The following is a 22,664-nucleotide window of genomic DNA, read 5'->3' on the forward strand; positions in this document are numbered from 1 at the left end:
AAACAAACAAACAAACAAAAAGTTACTTTGTATTTTGTAACTCAAAAGCAGCTATTAGCACATTTCTGAGGCACAGGAGAAGATTGAAACATTCTTGGAAGAAGAAACCCATGAGGAGAGACCAATGAACATACTTTCAGTAGCTGATTAGACTGTTTTGTGAGTGCCTGTGATGAAATAAATAGTGGGGTTTTATTGTACGATTAATTAAGAGGAAAATTACTAAATCTTTCAGGTCTTCCTTCCCTCTCTCATTTCCTCCTTCCCTCTTTCCTTTCCTTCCTTCCTTCCTTCCTTTCCTCCTCCTCCTCCTCCTCCTCCTCCTCCTCCTCCTCCTCCTCCTCCTCCTCCTCCTCCTCCTCCTCCTCCTCCTCCTCCTCCTCCTTCTATTTTTGAGACAGGATTTCTCTGTGTAGCCCTGGCTGTCCTGGAACTCACTCTGTAGACCAGACTGGCCTCGAACTAGAGATCTGCCTGCCTCTGCCTCCTGAGTGTTAAGGATTAAAGGTGAGAGCCACTACTACCTGGTTCGGGTCTTACTTTTTATGTGTCCATTTCTGTCTGTGTGGGTGTGTGCCACCTGTGCGCAGGTACTGGCCATCAGAAGAGGGTAGCCTGTGTCTGGGAGCTGGAATTACAGGTGGTTGTGAACTAACCAGTGAAAGTCCTGGGGATTGAACTTGAGTCCTCTGGACAAGCAGCAAGGCCTCTTCTTAGCGGTTGAGTCATTCCGCTAGCCTCCTCTGTCGTCTTTTACATAAAGGACACATGAGGAAGAAAAACTTTTCATAATCTAGCTGCTTTGTTTGTTTCTTCTGATGCTCCTGACCTGCAGGAGAATATACATTGCACACAGGTAAATGTTTTGCAATTTTTCTATAGAATAATTTTAGTGCTCTTAAAAGGTATGGGAGCGGGCATGGTGTAGCATGATTTAAAAAATTCAGAGACAGATATTGGGGTTCAACGTGAAGATCAGAAAAGCAAATCAGCAAAGCCACTAGAGAACTTTTACCTCTAAGAAATCCTCAGACTGAAAGAGAGCGAGTTCTTGTTTTATTCTGCCTTATGTTCTCTAGAGCTGGGATTAAATACATGCGATTCCCCAGTACTGGGATTGAAGGTGTGAGAGACACCACTGCCTGCCCTTTAGCGGCTTAGTTTTCCCTTCTGGCCTTCAGGCAAGCTTTATTTATTAAAGTACAAATGAAATATCACCACAGCATGGTAGCACCCATCTTAAATCCCAGCATTTAGGAGGGAGAGGCAAGCACATCTTTGTGAGTTTGAAGCCAGCCAGGTCTCTATATATAGTAAGTTCACATCCAAAAACCAGGGCAATATAAGAAGACCCTGTCTCAAAAAATTAAAAGAAGAGAAATAAAAAAAGAAAAGCAAAAAGAAAATCTTTTAAAATCACATCCTGTGACTTGAAGAATGACAAACAATTGAAGCCATTTTTAATTTTTATTATATTTTATTTCATGTGTGTGGGTGTTTTGTGCACATGCGTGCCTGTGCGCCACATGTCTGGTGTGTGAGGAAAAGGGGCGTTGGATCTCCTAGAACCAGAGTTATAGATGGTTGTGAGCTGCCATGTGGATGCTGGGAACGGAACCCAGGTCCTCCGGAAGGGCAGCCAGTGCTCTTAACCACTGAGCCATCTCTCCAGCTCCGAGCCAGTTGTTTTTGCTAACACATTCTAACAACCCAGAAAGTCTCTACTGTATTATTTGATATAGTTGCTGTTTTGAGGATTAGATAATGTGATATTTTCTACTTGGATATCAACTCTCAAAACACCAACCTCGAGTTAGTCATAAGGCTCCAAATCCCAAATGTCTGACTTGTATCCATCGGCTATTTCCTTGTGGGATGGCAGAATTTATAGATGGACGAAAAATAAGTACAGAGCAATACAAACCCAACAGTGCAGTCATACCTATCCAACATGCATTACGGTGACGCCAGGGAATATTGAGGCGTGTGTCTCTTGGTGGGCCTATGGCTTCATGAGGCGAGAGCAGGAGAATGGGAACATGGGAGATGATGGTTCACTGGGTCCAGGGAGGTAAGGACAGCAAAGGTGGGAACCTCTCATTAGATCATAAAAAGCTAAAATTTTGAAAACATACTCAAACACACATACACACATGGACAGACAGACAGCCCTCAATGATCCTCCTTCCTTAGCATCCCCTCCTCCAGTCCTGGGATTTCCAGCCAGCACACTGGGCAGTTGAACAGATTTTGTGCTATTCAATCTTTAACACTTTTAGTATTACTTATTTTGAAAATGTTTATTAAAAAGAAAATCCACCAGTGCCCTTACTATGTGTGGCCTGCAATTTGAAAAGTAGTGAAACAGGTACGTGAAGTAACAACAGCTAACGCTCTAATCTGATATGTAGTTTCTAATTCGCGTTATCAATAACAGAATTCTTTACTATATTATTTCTGAATGCAAAGAAAAATGAATGCAAATTATTCTTTAGTGAGCAAAGTCAAGAAGCGTCGGTGAAACGAGAAATGAGGGCCCTGAAGTTAGCTAACAGGAAATTCAAAACGCATCGCATCCCTGGAGGGCCACTGCTGTCGGTGTTTGCAGTGACTTTCTTGACACCACAGGCAGGTGACGCGTTACCACAGTTCCTGGACGCCAAGGGATTAGCTGAGCGCTGACGCCAGTAGCGCAGATAGTTTGTCAGATTTTTATCTTTTCAAGAAAACCCGACGTGCTGTTGTACATGGAGTTTCCAAACCTATCCAAAGGAAAGCTGTGGCCACCAGGCATCTCAGAGAGGCTGTCCAGCATGAACCAAGGGAGCGGACAATGCGGGACTTTTAAAGGACCGCGCAGCACAGTTTTCCGCTCTTGCAGAAGAAACACAACCAGTCATTCCGACCCCTAACGGTGCGGTGCGTGCTGTGGCCCTCATAGCTAGACCTGTTTTGTGAATGGGTTATTTTAGATCCTGCGCTCCCATCCGCCACCCCTAGGGCATCAGAGGGCAAATCAGACCAGTGAAGGAACTGGAGCGGCGGGACCAGCGTGCACCGGCCTGGGTGCTGCTCGAAGAACCCATGTGTTGCCGTGTTAAGTGTCTCTTATACCATTTACTTACTTATTTATTTATTTATTTATTTTTTGGGGGGGGAGCATTTCCTAGCGTTTCAGTCAGCCGGGTCCGATAATCTGAGATGCAGGTTCCCGCCTGGGGTCGGGCGTGGCTGCTGGCTGCCCTGCAGGCTCCGCCTCCGGTTCGGGCGAGCCCTTTAAAAGCCGGGCGGGCGGGTTCTCTCTCACCTAGCGCTACTTGGGCTGAGAGCGCGATTCCAGTCACCTCAGCTCTGCCAGCATCGCAGGTACCATGGCGCAGGAGCTGCAGCACCCCGAGTTTGCGCGAGCGGGCCAGCAGGCGGGGCTGCAGGTGTGGAGGGTCGAGAAGCTGGAACTGGTGCCAGTGCCGCAAGGTGCCCATGGTGACTTCTACGTCGGAGACGCTTACCTGGTGCTGCACACGGCCAAGACGAGCAGGGGCTTCTCCTACCGCCTGCACTTCTGGCTGGGTAAGCGGTGAGGGGCACAGGGCTGCCCAGGGTCCCATCACCTGGGTGGGATGGGTGACACTCAGCTAGCACCCTGTCCTAGCCCCAGGTCAGCTCCTGGTCGGCTGTAAATGGGATGAGGTGAGTCACCCAGGAGGTGAACCCATGTCGGCCTTGACCAAACCTCTTTTTGTAGTTCATGCTCATTCTTTCCCTTTAACCCAAACCCCATTCTATTCCTGGGCGGCTGCCTGAGAAAAACCCGGGTGCTGGCCAAGGACTGAGCGCTCTCGGGCAAGTTCAGCCCTGGTTTCTCAGGCAGGGTGGAGATGAAGTCAAACTTGTTTGTGGACATCTGCGCAGTTGGAGAGAAAACGCCACGCCCAGTTCCAAACTTTTATTTATTTTTATTTGCTGCCTTGGGGCACCAGCTTAGGCTTCTTCGCTAATTGAGACTAGTAGCTTGTGCCACTCCAGACCAAGAGTCTCCGTGTGCAACAGCGCTTGCGTGTTTGGGGGAATGAATACAACCATCATCCATGTTTAAAAATTGCTCTGTATGGCTGGTATATTTCTTTGGATAGGCTGTTTCGTTTACAATTTTTCATTTATTATTCATCGGTGTTAACAAGGACACAGTGTGGACCAAAACAGCTCCATTCAGCGGTCGTAATTATTTGGAGCTGCTTTGGCGCCAGGCTTTCAGGACACTGGCCCTGTGTTCCACTGTCTCCACCTTCTACTTTTACCCGTAAACATCCTGAATGTTCAACCTCTCCCGGTGAGGTCCTGTGCCAATAGGCACACCCCGCCTGTCAACGTGCAGAAAATCTGAGCCTTCTTTTCAAACTCGCTTGCCTCCTGATACAAGTGTGTCTTTTGGTATATTTATTCTTGAGCCCAGGAGGGAAGCACACAAAACCACACACTTTGAAAGCCACCTTTCAACTTTAGTTTCTAACATCTGAAAATTTTTAAGGAACAAGTGAAAACATTTAGAAGTGATTCTCTAAGCATTAGCAGACGCCGGGAGCGGGCATCTGAGACAGAAAACACAGAGAGGAACCGGGTGTCTTTTACAGTCCTGGCTGCTTGCTTACGGTGGCTGAGCTCCCTGCAGTTTGTTTCCTCGGGTAATGCCTCTCCAGTCATAGTACACAGCAATCTGTGTTCTATTCATGAAACAGTGACCCCAGGTAGAACAACCTTCACACTGTGCATTTGGGTCTGGAGTGGATGTGGGTCTCAAGTGTCATCAGGGTGAGTTTAAATGGGAGAAAACTCGCTTGCTGTTCCCAAGTTGCGTTTGGCTTCATCCACAGAGTGCATACCGAAGGCTCTGAGTCTAAGTCTTTAATTCAGTGCACTTTTCTTGCCCAAGCAGGCACCTTAAGTATTGTGCTCCGCCAGATTCATAGATTCACTTAAGCTGTTTCTATGCATTTGTTTGAAGCAGGGCCTTACAACTAGGCTGGCCCAGAACTCTCTGGAACTTAAATATAGCCCAGATTGGCCTCTCATGCTCTATCCTCCTGCCTCCATATCCTAAGTGGCTCACTTATACTTCTAATAATCCATTTAGTGCCAACCAGTTTCACAATTATAATAGGACATAGTCTATTTGTGCAGAAACAGCTTATGACCTTAAAAACCTTCAAAAACTAAAGTGAATAGTATATCAATGACAATCTAATTCATCTATAAATTCAGGCTGCCCAGGAGCTTGCAAATCACTTGAGATAGTTTATGAAACTTTCCAGAGAATTTAGAACCCCAAAGGATTTGTAAGGGGAAAAAAAAAGATAAAACATTGGTAGAACGTGATTCGTGACCCGAGAGGTTTCCAGGCTCTGTGTGACAGGGAGAAGAGCCGTGACAGACACAGGGAAAGGAAGGCAAGTGGGGAGATTCTATCAAAGGAAGAAGAGCCAGGACACCTTCAGTGTTCGCCAGGAGCCTTTCCTATTTCCGGTCTTCAGGCAGAGGCAGTCCCATCTGACAGAGTTTATTCTGATATCGGAATAGGGAAGAGTTCATGAAGATTAGTTAGAGGGGAAAGAATGCTTGACTTCCTGAAGGAAATGAGGAAGTCAACCAGAAGAAGTTAAGTTAAAGAGAGGCTGCCTGGGCGAAATGCCCAGGGTACAAAGGAAAGGATAGACCCGGCAGGAGGAAGCAAGCAAGGTGGGAAGGAGGCGGGACTACGACGAGCAAAAAATGCTGACAGCCTTCCTTCTGGTCTGCCCGTGCTGTTTCCACACAGTGTGGTAATGCTGTCTGTCTAGAAGCAGTGAAAGGAAAACGCTGTTGCCTGCAGCTCAACATGTTTTATACTGCTCCTCGGAAAACATTTCGGCTTTGTGTCGAGCAGTTGAGCTGCACCCAGCTTTTGTTTCTGGTTCCTCACAGCATCCAGTCTGTAGTTAGGGGTGAGTTTAAAGATGCTATGGTGCCGTCAACCTTATTACAAACACCTTCCCTCACCCCTTCTCCTTGCCAGCTTCAGAAGGTAATGTTTAAAAACAGCATTCAATGATGTCATGCTGTGTGTGCGAGCCTTTGTGTGTGTGTGTGGTCTTACCCAGGGCACTGGGACACAAAAGGACTAGATTATGATATATAACACAAAATATACAATACAAGGATCTCATAACATACAAGGGGCTAGTGACAATGCCAAGGAACTGATTGCTGGGCCAACAAGATGGCTCAGTGAGTGAAGGAGCTTGCTGCTTAGGCCAATTCTGACTACCTCGGTTCCATCCCTGGAACTTACGTGGTGGAAGAAGAGAAGCAACTCCTGACAGTTGCTCTCTGATGCCCACACACGTGCTGTGGTATGTTGCCTAAACTACGTAAACACGTGTAGAAAAAAATTAAAGAAAGTGGCTTGAGGGTCTTCTTGGCGATGGAGCTCTTTAGTATATGGACTCTGAAGGCAGACGTGGGGATTAGCACACGTGGTAAGACTGCACAGCTCTAACCACATAAACCCAGCCGTGGGAACACGTCACACTGGGGAAGTACAAGTAAGGCCGACTGCATCCCTGTGGGTGTCGGAGTTGTGATCCCCTGTGCAAGTCTGTGCTCCCTACCTTCATTCCTACTCCGTGCTCTGCCACACTGGTTTTACAGAAGGGCCAGTAGCTCCATATGTTTTCAGCAGACGCGACTCATCATGTTGAGTAGTATCCTGTCTGGTCCCAATGTGGCAATATCTTTAAAATTGGGAATGAGAACTAGGTAGGTCTAGCTGTGAGACCTCTTTAAATCTGTGTTTTGTTTATAAATTCGTCCCATTTCCCAGTTTTAGAAGTTTCCCGCCACACAGACGCGTGGGATATACATACACACATAAAATATAAAGCAACAAAGACAGGGTGACATGGCAGACGTCGGTAGACGGGCTTAGGAAAACAAGGGATGAGGTCACAAACAGAATTCACATGGGACATCAAATGAAGTCATAATAAGCAGGATTCATACACAAACGTTTCTAGTACCCGCTAGAGTTGCATCATAACTCAACAGACATTGACTCGGTTCCACACATCGGAAAGGTTGATACTGGCTTCTTTAAGACTTTTCAAGCTTTGCAGGCCAGGACTTTGGTTTATGCGTTCTGTTATTCCCTGGCCCGGTACGGTGCACAACATCAGCAGACAAGAGCATGGTCTAATTAACTTATTTCCATTTCATTCGTTAACTTCATGCCCACCATCCATACCTAACTCAAAAGAGCCATGTTTCAACTCGTCAGATCAGAATGTATCTGTCCTTACCTCTTCCTTGATGACTTTGATCTCAACTTTGGCTTAAGCGTCTCTCTTAAATAGTCTCTGTATGAAGTTTACACCAAGATCTACTGTTATGAGAGCTGGAAAAATGGGCCAAGAACAAAAGCAGCATCTTTTTGGATTGCAGAACTGCATGAGGATTTTTAAGGTGCATGTTAGAACACATTGGGCCACAGAACGTTTACAAAGCTGTTGCCATATAAGTACTGTTCTGGCTGCTGAGATTTTGTCCGAGAAGATCCTTGCTATGTAGGTCACCTCTGAACAAGGAAGGGGAACTGGGAAGGAGCTTAAGAACTTGCATTTCCCTAGTCCAGCTAACTGGCTTCTTCTCAATTTTGGTGAATTTCTGTAGGCAGGGACTGCTTGTTCATTCCCAGCCACCCAGACCTGAATAATCACACAGAAACTATATTAATTACAACAGTGTTTGTCCTATTAGCTCAGGCTTCTTATTAACTAACTCTTACATCTTAAATTAACCCATTTCTATTAGTCTGTGTATCGGCACGAGGCTATGGCTTACTGGTAAGGATCCAGCTTCTGTCTCCTTTGGCAGCTACATGGCGTCTCTCTGACTCTGCTTACTCTCTCTATATCTCTGTTTCGATTTCCCACCTGGCTTTACTCTGCTAAGCTACTGACCAAAACAACTTTATTCATTAACCAATAAAAGCAACACATATACAGAAGGAAACCCCACACCAAATTTCACTTGGCATTATTCTGGGAAATACGGTCGCTGCTTCTAAACTTGTGGCTCATTGGGGAAAGATATATACTGTGGTCACCAAAGAATTTACTGTTAATAGGAACTGTAATAAATGAATTTATGTGGGGCTGAGGAATAGCTCAGTGGTTGGGAGACCTGAGTTGTGTTCTCAGCACCCACATTGAGTGGCTTAAACTGCCTGTAATGTCAATTTTAGAGGGTCCAATGCCTTTTTCTGGAGTACTTGTGCTCCCGTGCACATATCACACACAAACAAACATGCAAATCATTTCTAAAAATCTTTAAAACACATGTATTGTCCTTCTTAAGTGCTTGCTGTTTAGAGTTCTGTGAACCTGTTTGGAAAGTCTTTTATAACCTCAAGAACTACTCAGTCTTTCCCAGTGCCCACGACCTTCACAGTATCATGATATAACTAGGTTCATTTCATGGGGCTACTTGAATGCCATTCATATAAAACGCTAGTACTGTGTGGCCCATGGTAAGAGTGCTATAAATGTGTTGGTATTTGAATTATTACTCATAATTTTCATTCAGCTCAGATGTAGTAAGGTTTATGAAGGTTTAGGGTTGTGGGATTTTTTTTAAATGAACTGTGAGTCTTCCTCGTTATCTTGGTTCTGAACATCTCATACTGCATAGACACCGGCGCAGAGAAGCCTGGGTAGATTCTATTTCGTAATTGTAAAAGCTAATTTTATACTGTCTTAAATTCTATCAGATGTGTAGCATTTGAGAGACATCAGGACGTCAGTTCCTTCCGTCAGCAACTATTTCATAGAACAAAGTGAAGAGATAGCAAAGGGGGGGAAATAGGATTGAAATCAGAGGATGGGGGAAGCTTTATTCATTTTCCTATCTTAAAAACCATGGCGTTATCTCCTTATGGCCCACAAGTACTTCTCACCGGCACACTGTAAGCCTGACTGAGTGATGATGAAGGAGCCCAAGGTGTTTCCTGGCAGGATCTAACTTCCGTATGAAGTGAATGCTTTCCTGAGTCCCGCTAGAGTGGATTGATTTTTCCCCAAGCAGATCTGTGTCATAGTGTTTCTTTACATTTTTTTTTAAAGAAACTGGAAAAGTCAGGAATATGAAAAACTTCTGGGTATGAGCCACATAGCATCACATGTTGCTCCTGATAAGGGGTCTTTCGGCAGCAGATTGCTGTCCAGAAACATCACCGCAACGAAAGCTTCTCCATGCTTACCTGTCCATTGATGTTGCCATTGTTCTGCTGGGAGAGGTAGCTTTAGCCTAATTGATTACCCAATACAAACTGGGTCAGCCTTGAAACTGCATACGCAGGCAACAAAGATGGGCTCAGAAGGTTGGATCAGTCTAGTTGTGTGTGCCTGTATCTGTCTATATCTACAGTCAAAGTACAAGAGGATATCAATTTGAGAAAGAAGGAACGGGAGGGGGTGGAGAGAGGAAATGAAAAGGGGGAAGCAGTATGATTATATTTAAATTAAAATATATAAATACATACATACATACATACATACATACATACATACATATATGAGAGCGTCTGGTGTCCTTCGCATCCCCTCTCTGCCTCCGTGCTCTTCCTCCAGTAACTGATGTCTGTCTTGACTCAGGAAAGGAATGCTCCCAGGATGAAAGCACGGCAGCGGCCATCTTCACGGTCCAGATGGACGACTATCTGGGGGGCAAGCCCGTGCAGAGCAGAGAACTTCAAGGCTATGAGTCTACTGACTTCGTGGGCTACTTCAAAGGGGGTCTGAAGTACAAGGTAAGCGCTTCTGTGGGACGCGGTTCGTTGTGGCCTTTTCAAAGGGGTTCTCTTCCTGGTTGTTCACACTGCATGTCTTCAGAGATCACAACTTTTTGGAGGGCACGGATTTGCTTTTTGTTTGGTCTTAGGCTCTGTGTGAATGTACGAGCATGTGTGTGCATGTATGATTTATTTTCATATTTGTCAGTAGGTACACAGCAAAGGAAACCCAGCTTCAGAAAGTCCAAGACACTCTCTCTTGTAGCCTTAGGCTAATCTCAAACACTCTGTGGTCAGAGATGACCTTGAGTTCCTGATCCTTCTGCCTCTAGCTCACAAGTGCTAGGCTGATGTGTGTGCCACCATACCTGGTCTATGCTGTGTTTGAGATGAAGAGCCCAGAGATTTCCAAATGCTGAGAAAGCGTTCTTCCAATTGAGACTCGTTCTCAGCTCCTTGGTAACAAAAAAACCCAACTGTGTAAGTATTAATAAATAGGTCTACCTCCTAAGGAAATGCAAAGGCTAGACCCCTTCTGCCTCACCCTAATTCTCCCAGTAAGCTTTGCAGTTGGACCATCCTTCCCTAGTCCTTCCCTCCCTGTCTGCGAACTCAGCTAAAACACAAGGAAGACCTTCCCCAAACAGATACCCCAGAAGCAAAACCTCTCTAAGGAAAACAAGGGCCATCCGGTGATCCCCTGTTGCCTCGCTCCTGCGGACTACCTAAGACATTAGAGCTAAACAGGACTTCTGAATATGTGTTTAAATGGTGGATTAAGTCAGACCTGGGAGTGCATACCCATATTATCAGCGTTTGGTAGGTCGAGGCAGCAGGATCATGTGTTCAAGGCCAGCTTGACTACATAGTCACACTTACATCAAAGTTGAGAAAGAAACAACAACTAACCAAACAGACCCCCAAACAATGACTGAAAGATGTCAGGTTTATGTCTTTTTTTTTACCTGATTATGTCCTTGGTTGGATGTCTGTAATACCATGAGACAAGACAGAACAGCCACAGATTTCTTCTGTCTCTTGATCTCCTTATTTCACACTCGGCTGTAAACCACTTCAAACATGAGATTGCTGCCTCTTGCTTTGTTGAATTCCCATCAGCTCCTCTAGTTTGTGTCAAAATATTCTGAGGTTTCGTTCATTTCTTTGAACCCAACAGTTCAAGACCTGAGAGTTTCCGCTTGTTCAAAGCAGGTCCGATGGAGTCACCTTGCTGGAAAACATTCCATCCAGACAACTAGCTTGCTGCAGGGGAGTGCAGAAGCTTTTCAAACCCTTAGTTTTCTGGGACATACTATGTATTTCATACTAGTTCCCCCAAACAGACACGATATGGGGATTAAGGATTATGGTAAACAATAAGATTCTAATATACCACATACTCAGGATGAACTTGGCTAGTAACAGGATCTTGAAAACCAAATTCTAGAATACATATGCAAAAGGAAAGATAATAAAAAAGTAACTTTGTAGTATTTGAGTAATTATCTTCTATCAACTTCAAAGTTGCCACAGATCAGCATTTTTCAGAAAGGGGATGTTTCTAAGTGGAGGCCCTATAGACCATCGGGGTCAGCTGATTCTCTGATCAGCCACACGATGCTAATGTGGGTGGCTGCCGGAAGGACAGCTTACTAGGATGTGTGGCTAATGTCAGAGATAGCTAGCCACTCAGAATGGAAGAGGTGACCAACGGTACTGCTTCTTCCCTTTTTTACTTTCAAGTTTATAGATTATACCATTTACGACATGCAAAAACAATATTGAATATATCCCCGTTGGTGCACTTACCATTGGCTCTGTCCTGTCAGGTAAATGAAGCAAGGCTCAGAGAGTCTATGCGACTTATGACGGTCTTCGCTAGTCAGTGGCCATGTGACTGTCTGACCCTGACTGTCTGACCTCGATGCCTAAGCTGGTAATCACCATTCTCTGCTTCTCTCAACATAAATAAATGACTCAGACATCAGGACGGAGAAAGAGTGGAAGAGTACCCGGGAAGGAGTTTAGTGTTTATTTTGAGTGGGCAAACTTGAGAGAGCCTGCCATTAGCAAGTCTATCAAAATCATGCCAGGTTGCCGTCCACCATGTAAAGCTTCAGCTGGGAGCTGCCAGGATCATCTTCCTGTCTCAGGGTTTGCGTCATTTTTCTTTAGCGAATTTTCAAGGCCAGCAAAGTGGCTACCAAAGTCCATTACCACTGCTCCCTGGCATTGAATTTCTGGCTCAGATTCTTTTCTCAAGTCGTGATTGTAGACGGTGGCCAGCAGACGCGTTTCTCTCACAAACCCGTGCTTCTGGTCCCACTGACTAGAAGGGTCATCTGCTTAGCTGTGACCCTTCCTAGTGGGAGCATAAAAGGTCTGGAAGCATCTAGTGCTAACCCAGACAGTGTTCAGGAAAGAGCTATTACCACTGCATGTGTGTGGAGGCCAGGAGATCACTTGGTGGAGTCAGTTCTCCCCCTTTACCTTTCTGTAGGTTCCTGGGATTCAACTTAGGTCGGCAGGCTTGCCAGGAATGATTTACCCACTGAGCCACCTTGCCAGCCTGACAACAGACAGCTTCTTTTGGGTAAATGGGGGACAGAACTTGTGGCATCGAATATTAGAAGCAGTACTATTTTTAATTTTAAGAATTATATTTATTTATTTATTATTTATGAGTGTGTGCGTGTGTTTTGCATGTGTGTGCATGTGTGTGTGTGTGTGTGGTGTATGTGTGCTGTGGCCCCTTTGTGGAGGTGAGAGGAAACTTGCAGCAGCCAGTTCTCTCCTTCCACTGTGTGGGTCCTGGGGATCAAGCTCATTTTATCAGGCTTGGCGCCCACCATCTTTACCTACTTGGTCATTTCACGGGCCAGAGAGCGGATTATGTTTTTTTTTAAAGAATGTTAAATTTTCAAGTTATAAATTGCTCTGATGGTTCACTCTATGGGATTAGTCTGAATGTTTTATATGTGAAAAGGAGGCCAGAGATCACAATCTAGATTTGCTTCTACATTATAACCTCTCCTTTTCACATACTCTCCTTTACTATTTTTAATAAAACAGATCACAATGCATTTCTACTTATTTTTAAAACGTGGCATGTTCTCGGAAAGCTGAAGCAGGATGGTTGTAAATTTGAGGCCATTCTGGGCAACTTAATAATGCTGTTTAAAAAATATGTGTCTATGTATGTATGTGTGTATGTATATATGTATAGATATGTGCATATAGATATACAAACATCATAGAGTATATAGATATATAAATTTGTAATACCGCCTCATAATTATGTATGTCATCTTTTTGCTGATTATGAAGGTAAAGAAACAGTTCCTAACATCTAATTAGGAAAAGAGAAGGCTGTGAAGGGTGACGGTGTTATTCGCTTCACAAAGCCGCAGTGAACAACAGTCTTTCTCTTCAGAAACCCTCATTCATTGCCCTTCGTTTTGCTCTGTTTGGGCTGTAGAATCAGGATCTGTATCTCCCTTAATTTAAGACAAAAATACTCAGTCCTGGGTTTTTTGTTTGTTTTTGTCTCCCTCCTAGGAACAGCCCCCTCTTAGCCACATCTCTTTCCTTCTCTGCTCTGCGACAGGGTGATGGTTGGGACCCTCCCCTCTGTGAGTGACAATAGAAGGCTGGGTACCTGTTCTGAGCTACTGGACTTGAGGCGCGTCATCTCCGAGTTTTCCAGCCTCCTGCTGCTGTCTGGGAAACATGAGGGCAATCAACGTTGACTTTTCTTTTTATGCAACGGGTCCTCAGTGAATATTTTTAATTTTATATTAGATTTTTATGATGGAGGAGAGCAAAGTAACCGATTGGCCTGTTGATTTTACCAATAATTCTCTTTCCCCATTTCACGGTCCACCTGGCCTGCCGCTGCGTTTTCGTCCTGGCCCAGCCCGTGCATTCTTGCCTTGCCCCTGTTGTGTCTGGGTAGCAGTCTCATGTCTCTGTTTGGTGTTGACCAGGCTGGAGGCGTGGCTTCCGGACTAAACCATGTTCTCACCAACGACCTGACAGCGGAGAGACTCCTGCATGTGAAGGGCCGGAGAGTGGTCAGGGCCACGGAGGTTCCTCTCAGCTGGGACAGCTTCAATAAGGGCGACTGCTTCATCATTGACCTTGGCACCGTAAGTTTCGTGGGCACAAGGCAACAGCTGTGGGAATTTGCTACATCAAATCAGACGCGCACCACGTCCACACACTTGGCAGCGGTGCAAATGACACACAATGTGAGACTTCAAGGTTTTTTGTTCTCTGACTGGTTTAGAATAGAGGAGTGATTTGGTTCTTCCTACCATAGAACAGAAACTGAACAATATTCAACATATTTCCCCATCACTCTGGACAGATTTCCACTGGTTATTTTTGTCTTTGATTGTGTGTGATAAAATATGGCTTGAGGTGGAGGAAATGATTCTCTAAGCAACCAAAGGTTCCAGAATCTAAGCTGGCCATATAATGATTCTAAACATATGGAAGAACTAAGAAGAAAATATTTTAAAATATGAACATATATGAATATGTATGTGTGCCATAATGCTTCATATTTTTTCAATGATCTTAAGGTTATTAGATGACAAACCAGAGGTACAAATATTCTCATCGTCTTAATAGCACGGGCAGTGGTATTTTGTATCAAACTTACTTTTTCTCCCAGGAATTTGGCTCCTTTAATGTCAGGCACATTTCTTAATCATTTTTGTTATAACAAAGAAGAATTTAAGGCCTTATGTTAGAACTGATTTATATGGTGTCTTTTAGACTTTCAAAATCATAGTAAAAGGCATTCCCTGCTCCTGAAGAACCATGTGCCACGGCAAAAAAAGGCATGGAAGATGGATCCTCCCTCTTCTGATGTAATTCACAGCCATGTTCTGAGAGTCATCTCCTACACTACAACAAGCCGTACCCAGAGTCCATGGCTTCAATTAGCACGTGGTTTGAATTGCCAAGACCCCATTTAAGGTTGCATAGCCTTTAAATGGTGAAGCCAGAGCTGGAGTTCAGGTTTATCTGATTCTCCTCTAAGCACTGTTTTACTGTCGCTAGCTGGCTGTATTTATGATAAAGCAGCAGACAGACGCCAAAGGTTTATTCTGCAGAAAAGGGAGCAGTAAGGACTCTAAAAGTGGAGCTATGTGGTTAGTTTAGTGCGAATAGAATTTGTCAACAACAAAGGCATGAGTGTGTTAAGGTTATAGTTTGGAGAATAGCCCCGAAGCACAGGCTTCACCCGCTCCTCTAAGTTAGGGTGTGTCTATAGTTTCAATACTGTTAGCCTATAATTTGATTGTTCTGGTTCATAGCAGCTTGTGTTTATTAATGAGATTCTACTAATGCCAATGCTCAAAATACAGTTTCCAGTCCTGCACTGGGTGTCTGGACAGGCGAATGGCTGCTTTCTTATTCTGAGTTGAGTCAATTTCATGAGGAATTCCTTCCAACTTTAAAACCCAATCCATTCCACTAGCTATATTTGAGACCTGGCTTTTATGTCTGGGCACAAACCAGCTACTGGGCTACTCTCTCATTACCCTACACCAGAAACAAAGAAATACTTATTGGAAGTAAAAGATTGATTCTAGGGGTTGCAGCTTGGTTATCATATACTTAATGGCTAATATCCACATATAATGAATACATACCACATTCATCTTTCTAGGTCTGGGTCACCTCACTCAGGATGATTTTTTTTTCTAGTTCCAGTTATTTACCTGCAAATTTCATGATGTCATCTTTTTAAACAGTGGAGTGATACTCCATGTACCACATTTTCTTTACCCATTCTTCTGTTGAGGGGCATCTAACATGTTTCCAATTTCTTGCTATTATGAATAAAGCAGCAGTGGACATGGTTCAGCAAGTATTCTTGTGGTAAAACGAAACCTTCTTGGGGTATATGCCCCAAAATGGTAGAGTTGCATCTTGAGGTAGATTGACTCCCATCTTTCCGAGGAATCGCCACACTGATTTTCATAGTGACTGTACAAATTTGCACGCCCACCAGCCATAGATAAGTGCTCCCCTTATTCCACATTCTTGCCAGCGTGAGCTGTCACTTGTGTTTTTGATCTTGTCAATTCTGACAGGCATAGATGGCAACTTAAAGTTGTTTTGGTTCATTTCCCTGATTGCTAAAGATGTTGAACCTTTCTTTAAGTGTTTCTCACTCACTTAAGTTTCCTCTATGGAGAAATCTTTGTTTAGAACTTATCTCATTTCTTATTATTTAGTTTTTTAATGTCTAGTTTTTTTGATTTCTTTATATAGTTGGGATATTAATCCTCTATTCAATGTGGAGTTTGTAAATATCTTTTCCCATTCTGTGGTCTGCCACTTTGTCTCAATCCTTTGTTTTATATGTGCTTTTGTGTTTAATGTGTCCCATTTATTAATTGCTGATCTTAATGCTTATGCTAATGGTGTTCTGTTCAGAGAATCTCCAATACGAATGCGTTCAAAGCCATTCCCCACTTTCTTGTCTATCAGCTTTAGTGTGTCTGGTTTTATGTTGATGTCTGTGACCACTTAGACTTGAGTTTTGTGCAGGGGGATAAGCATAGATCTATTTGAATTCTCTACATATCCACATCCAGTTAGATCAGCACCATTTGTTGAAGATGCTGTATTTTTTCCAGTATGTATTTCTGGCTACTTTATTTAAACAAATCAGGTGTTCATAGGTGTGTAGGTTTATGTCAGGATCTTTATTTATTTATTTAACTTTATTATGTTCGTTGGTGTGAAGGTGTCAGATCTCGTGGAACTACATTTTCAGACAGTTGTGAGCTGCCATGTGGGTGCTGGGAATCGAACCCGGGGCCTCTGGAAGAGCAGTCAGTGCTCCTAACCGCTGAGCCATCTCTCCAGCCCCCTATGTCAGGATCTTTAATTCAATTCCACTAATCAACATTTATGATTTTGTGCCAATACCATGCTGTTTTTATTAATATAGATTGTACTACAACTTTAAATTAGAGAAGGTGATACTCCCAACAGTTCTTCCATTATTCAGGATTATTTTGGTTATCTTGTGTGTGTGTGTGAGAGAGTGTGTGTGTATGTGTTTCCACATGAAGCTGTCCTTCATTACCACCAAAAATAAAGAAATACTTATGGGGAGTAAAACCCAAAGGTATCATTAAGCTACACAGTTCTAAAAATCACCTGCAATTGTCCCTTAAACCTGTGCACTTTTAAGTGTTTGTTTTAGCTTTTAATACATATTTTAAAGCCTTTTACAAGTGGGTGGTTTGCATATTAAATAATAGCGTTTTCAAAAGAAGAAAGACCTCAGTTCTAGTTCATTACAGTGGTCTCAGGTTCTCATCTGTGAAGGTAATTTGATTAGGGGATTTCTGGAGACCTTGAACAAGAAGCCCTTTCCGGTGCCCTGATTCATCGCATTCACAAGATTTTACGTTCTGAAGGGGATGCATCACCCCATTGTTGTCCAAATGCCATAATCCATTTAGTTATCACGAATGACTTCCAGGTCAGCTTTCTAACTATCTGCTCTTTGACCTTGGGCAAATGATTAACCTCTGGAACTTTGGTTTCCTCTTAGTCTCACATCCTGACCTGGCTTCTGATGCTCCCTCTAGCCTCAGCTGACTGGGATTTACCCAGCATGCTCACGCCTGAGAGACAGACGTCATCACTTCAGTTCTCTGAAGGGACAAAGTCCTCAAAGGTGTGTGTGGGTGATTCCTGTTGAGTGGTGACCCCAGAGGGGCCTGAGGCTTCGATCTCTATGTCACACACTCTTGTCACCGCGCAGAGTACGTGCTGTGCTGTGTGAGATGGCGTGGGGCTGGACGTCTTGAAATTATTTCAGAATCTGCTGAATTCAGAACTGACGATGCAAGTCTCTCTGTCTAGGGTTCTACCGAGAGTCATTTTTGTGAAATTATTACTCTGTGAAACGAATGATGAGTTTCACAACGGGCCAGGTAGTTGGATGGGGTAGGCAGGTTAAGGTTCCAATGATACGTGCTTCTTCTCATAGGCAATGCCAGCCTATGGGTCTATGCCCATAAAACCTCAAGGGTTCAGGGTATGCATAACTCAAAGACATCTTTTTTTTTTAACAATAAATAATCTTTATTGTAGAGATTTATTTTTGTTTTCAGTCGTGTGTTTGCTTGTGTGTCTGTGTGTATGTGCGTGTGTGCTGACAGGGTCCAAAGAAGGCACCGAAGCCCCTAGAGCTGGGATTGCAGATGATTGTGGGCCACCCAGTCCTGGTGTTGGTACCTAGCTGGGGTCCTCTTCAAGAGAAGTATACACCGTTAACTGCTGAGCCATTTCTCCAGCTCCCGAATTAGAGCGTTACCTTCAGCAAAATGCAAGTTTCCCCTGCTTTTAGGCTTCATAGATGAGATGAAGAGGCAGCGTGTTCAGCTACCTCTCAGGGCACGGAAACTTTGTGCACCCTGAAGGGTACCCAGGCAGGATCCTCTTGACTCTGCAGTAAGTGACCAGGAGATCTGTGTCTGAGTCACTAACCTTTAACCCGTTGACTTGTTGCTCAAGGTTTTGAATGGTGGTGATAACATCTTTGTGATTATCTTGATAACTTTATTTTGGGGTGTGGCGCAGTGAACAAAGAGGGACCTTGAACAAGATTATTCTGAACCCTAATATTTCAAGGGTAGCTCTAAGCTAATCATTCAAAGACCACTAGCTGCTTTAGAGGGCACAGACTTGAAGCCTGTGCAGTTTGCTTTACCACGCAAGTATGACAGATGCAAGTTCAATGCCCAAAGCTGTTGCTGAAGCAAAGCCAGCTGGACAACACTTAGGTTATATTTATAACCTAAACCCTGTTTTTAATAATGTTTGAGAAGTGTCGCTTTTATGATAAACAGTATTACTAACGTGATTCTGTACGCCTTCGAAACGCTCTCTCCTGGGATCTTAGGTGTGGGGACATTCTCTCCGCTTAAGGTGTGAATTGCTGAGCATGAGACATGAGATTGTAATGTAACGAGTTTGGTCAGTCAGTATGAAAGTAGAGAAAATAGTGGCTTTTTTAGGGAGTGGTTTTTATATTTGTCATTAGAAAATAACACGGGATGTGGCTAGATCTTTGCCAGAGCCACCATTTGAGAAGTAGAGGGGAGAGGGTCAGGAGTTCAGGTTCATCCTTGGTTACTGAGTAGGTTCAAGGTCAGTCTGAGCTAAATGAGACCCTGCCTCAAAACCAACAAAACAACAATCCAGCAATGCACCCGTAACTCTCCAGGCCCGGGACGTGTGGCTGGCTTTCACAAATGCCTGTGAGTCAGCCACAAGTGGAGAAGGAGGCCAGGAGGCCTCCTGCGGAGTGGAAATTCCTGTGGCCAGTTTCTGGCTGTGGCCTTCTGCTTGCTGTGTTTCCCTGTTAACTCACTGGATGAGTGATGAGGCTTGACCCTGCTCTGCTGCCTGGAACCTGGCACCCTCCCCCAACGTCCAACCGCTTCGCTTTGAAAAAGGAGTCTCTACTTCCTTATTCACCAGGCACCAGTCCACAGTGTCTGGTTTATTTTTGGAGACCATTTCTGTGATATCATGGGTGCTATACCCTCATACACTCACTCTCACCCTTGTCCGTCCGTGCGTCTGTCCATATCCCCCCCCCTCCGCCGGGCTGTCATGGGCACTGTGTGTTAGCGGTTCCTATGTTCATCTTCACTCCTTCGTTGGCTGGCTCATCTTCCTTTCTCATCTGCATGATCTGTGTGCCCACCTGCCACCAAGCAGTGTTTTCTAGGTGGCACTATTTTTAATTATTTTCTTGTTATCACATTCTTTTTGGGATTGTACTCATTCTCATGGTAATTTAAATGTTATGCCTTGGCAATTCACCATTTCATAGTCTGTCCCTGAGCTCAGCGTATGTTTGATTTGCCCAGATATTTTAACTTCTGTTTATCATGAGACCCTTAAACTGAACAAGTTCAAAAACATCAAAATAAATAAATAGATAAATGAAAAGACGGTCAGGTTCACTCTCATTTCAAACCTTTTCTCTTGCTCTCCTATCTTGTAACAGAACCACTGCTCACTGGGGCTGTGGAACTCCAAAGCCAGGAGTCATATTGAAAACTTCTCCCAGGGTGCCTCTTACAGGTAATCACTTTCCAAGTCCACTCTAGACCCGCCCATCCTTTCATCACCATTGCTACTCAAGACACCGTGGACGTGTTCTCTCCAGAGGCCACGTCTTTGCTTCTTCAGGTAGCTTCCTTTGCCTGGGATAGTTTCCACTTCTGCAACACCTTCTTCCTGCAGACACCCAACAGCGTCTTGTGCTCAGACACACGTCACGGATGTTGCCTTCTTTGCAGGATGCCCCCTGACCTCCTTTTCCGGCCTCGACCAGCTTGTGGCAGAAGGTCTCTGCTTATCTGTCTTTTTGTCGGCATGGAGGATGTCCCACCTCTCGAGGCATTTGCCGCATTTTCCCTCCAGTCACTCAGCAGCTCCCCTCGCAGGATCTGTTCCTCGCACAAAGCTTGGAGCTTACAGGAACTGTTGAGCAGACACGGATACAAACGTGCATCTATGCAGCAGAAAGCACGTGGGCTCACGGGAGCTCATGATGAGAGATACAGTTTTCATTGCCATTGACAACTCAGTCTTATTCTAGCCTCAGAGGCCTCTTTCCATGGGGGGGTCTAAAATGTAAACCACACACACACACACACACACACACACAAAATGTTGTGCCCAGGAATAGGATGAGGTTGGGTATGAGTTGACTAACCTTAACTCACTTAGAAACTTCACTGTAGTAATGTGGTTCTATTTATTGTTTTGATTTCTTATTTCTCCATCTTTGTCCTCTCCTCCTGTGTGTGTGTGTGTGTGTGTCTGTCTGTCTCCTTATTTTTCAGTCATGTGCTCCTATATAGCTTAGGTTGACTGGAATGTATTTGTCTAGCTCAGGTTCACCTCAAGTTCAAGACACCCCTCCTACCTCTGCCTCCCATGTGCTAGGGAAAGCCGTGTGGTTTCCTAGTGTTTTGGAACAAACAATTCTTTTGAGACAGGGTCTTATTGTATCCCACACTGGACTCAAAACTATAGTATAGCCAAGGTTGAACTTCTGGTCCTCTTCCTTCCACCTTGTAAGGACTGCGATTGTAGGTGTACGCCATTGCACCCAGCTGTGTTCATTCCTGAGTTTTGGGCTTTGGCCTCTGTTCTTTGGCCTTTTGCTATGAACTTGGTCTTCTGACATCATGTTCTCCTATCAGCTGCTGTTTAACTCCTCACAGGATCACTGCTTAGTTCTTCCCAAGCCACAACAGAGGGTAGAGCCACTTTGTTCACGTCCACCAGTGGCTGGACTGTCTGGACCATGCCCACCAGTGGCCTGACTGTCTGGACCATGCCCACCAGTGGCCTGACTGTCTGGACCATGCCCACCAGTGGCCAGACTGTCTGGACCATGCCCACCAGTGGCCAGACTGTCTGGACCATGCCCACCAGTGGCCAGACTGTCTGGACCATGCCCAACAGTGGCCAGACTGTCTGGACCATGCCCACCAGTGGCCAGACTGTCTGGACCATGCCCACCAGTGGCCTGACTGTCTGGACCATGCCCACCAGTGGCTGGACTGTCTGGACCATGCCCACCAGTGGCCTGACTGTCTGGACCATGCCCACCAGTGGCCAGACTGTCTGGACCATGCCCACCAGTGGCCTGACTGTCTGGACCATGCCCACCAGTGGCCTGACTGTCTGGACCATGCCCACCAGTCTGGACCATGTCCACCAGTGGCCTGACTGTCTGGACCATGCCCACCAGTGGCCAGACTGTCTGGACCATGCCCCACAGTCATTTCTGCTCTAATTCTCATGCTCAAGGATGATGATATGAGTGATGAATTTGGTCATCGTTGTGTGCCGTTAACAAAAGTGCCGCAGATTGAGAAGAGTGAAGGCTTAGTTTGGCTTGTGGTTTCAGTTCATGGTCGCTTGATCCCATTGCTTTGGGGTCTATCTGAGAGCATATCATGGTGGAAATGTCTTGTCTAGGAAGTAACTTACTCATGGCATCTGAGCATCTGAGCACCTGAGTAAGCAGAATGGAGGAAGAAGGGGGGCTGGGATCTCAGTATCTCCTTTAAGGTCATGCCACTCTTTCACCACTAGACTAGACAGGCCCATCTGTTAAAGGCCCTGCTTCTTCCCAATAGCATCCCGAGCTGTGATGTCTATCCAAACTATGCTGAAGACAAATCCACTGAGGGCAAGCATACCGGGATGACTGCTTCCGGTCCACTTTCCTTCATCTCTTTCTTTTCTTACTTCGTATTATAGTCTCGTCTAAGAAATAGGAACTGTGATCTGGGCAGTGGTGGTGCACGCCTTTAATCCCAGCATTTGGGAGACAGAGGCAGGTGGATCTCTATGAGTTTGAGGCCAGCCTAGTCTACAGAGCAAGTCCCAAGACGGCCCAGGCTACACAGAGAAACTCTGTCCTGAAAAACCAACAGACCAACCAAACCATCAAGTGGAGTGTGTGTTAGGAACCATGGTTCCAGTATTTCCTCGCTCCTAAGGACACGACCGTGCTTCTTGGTTCACAAACCATCCTTCCAGGCATCACTCTCTCATTCTCTTCTCAGAATAAAAGTCTTTCTGTTGAGGCTGTGGCTCTGCTAGGCGGTAGAGTGCTTGCCTTTTACACATGGTGCCCTAGGTTCAACCCTTCTGCCGACAAAAGAGAGTCTTTTTCTGTCACAATCCCAAATTCATACAGGCTTTTATTTTTTATCTTTGCTTTAGATGAAAAAAAAAGTTAGTTTAAAAATAAAAAAACAAGACG

At 44.7% G+C, this 22,664-nt stretch overlaps 1 protein-coding gene across 1 annotated transcript in view; it reads left to right on the forward strand.

Annotated features, from left to right (window-relative positions):
* The first annotated feature begins 3,277 nt into the window (after positions 1-3,277).
* Scin (scinderin) overlaps positions 3,278-22,664 on the forward strand; it is a 64,296-nt gene continuing 44,909 nt past the window's right edge. The window contains exons 1-3 of the mRNA XM_075948031.1: positions 3,278-3,570; positions 9,684-9,838; positions 13,807-13,968. Coding sequence (XP_075804146.1) covers positions 3,372-3,570; positions 9,684-9,838; positions 13,807-13,968 — 516 coding nt within the window. The 5' untranslated portion in view covers positions 3,278-3,371. The remainder of the gene's footprint in view (positions 3,571-9,683; positions 9,839-13,806; positions 13,969-22,664) is intronic.

Source organism: Microtus pennsylvanicus, chromosome 14, assembly GCF_037038515.1.
Source record: "Microtus pennsylvanicus isolate mMicPen1 chromosome 14, mMicPen1.hap1, whole genome shotgun sequence".
Taxonomy (NCBI): domain Eukaryota; kingdom Metazoa; phylum Chordata; class Mammalia; order Rodentia; family Cricetidae; genus Microtus; species Microtus pennsylvanicus.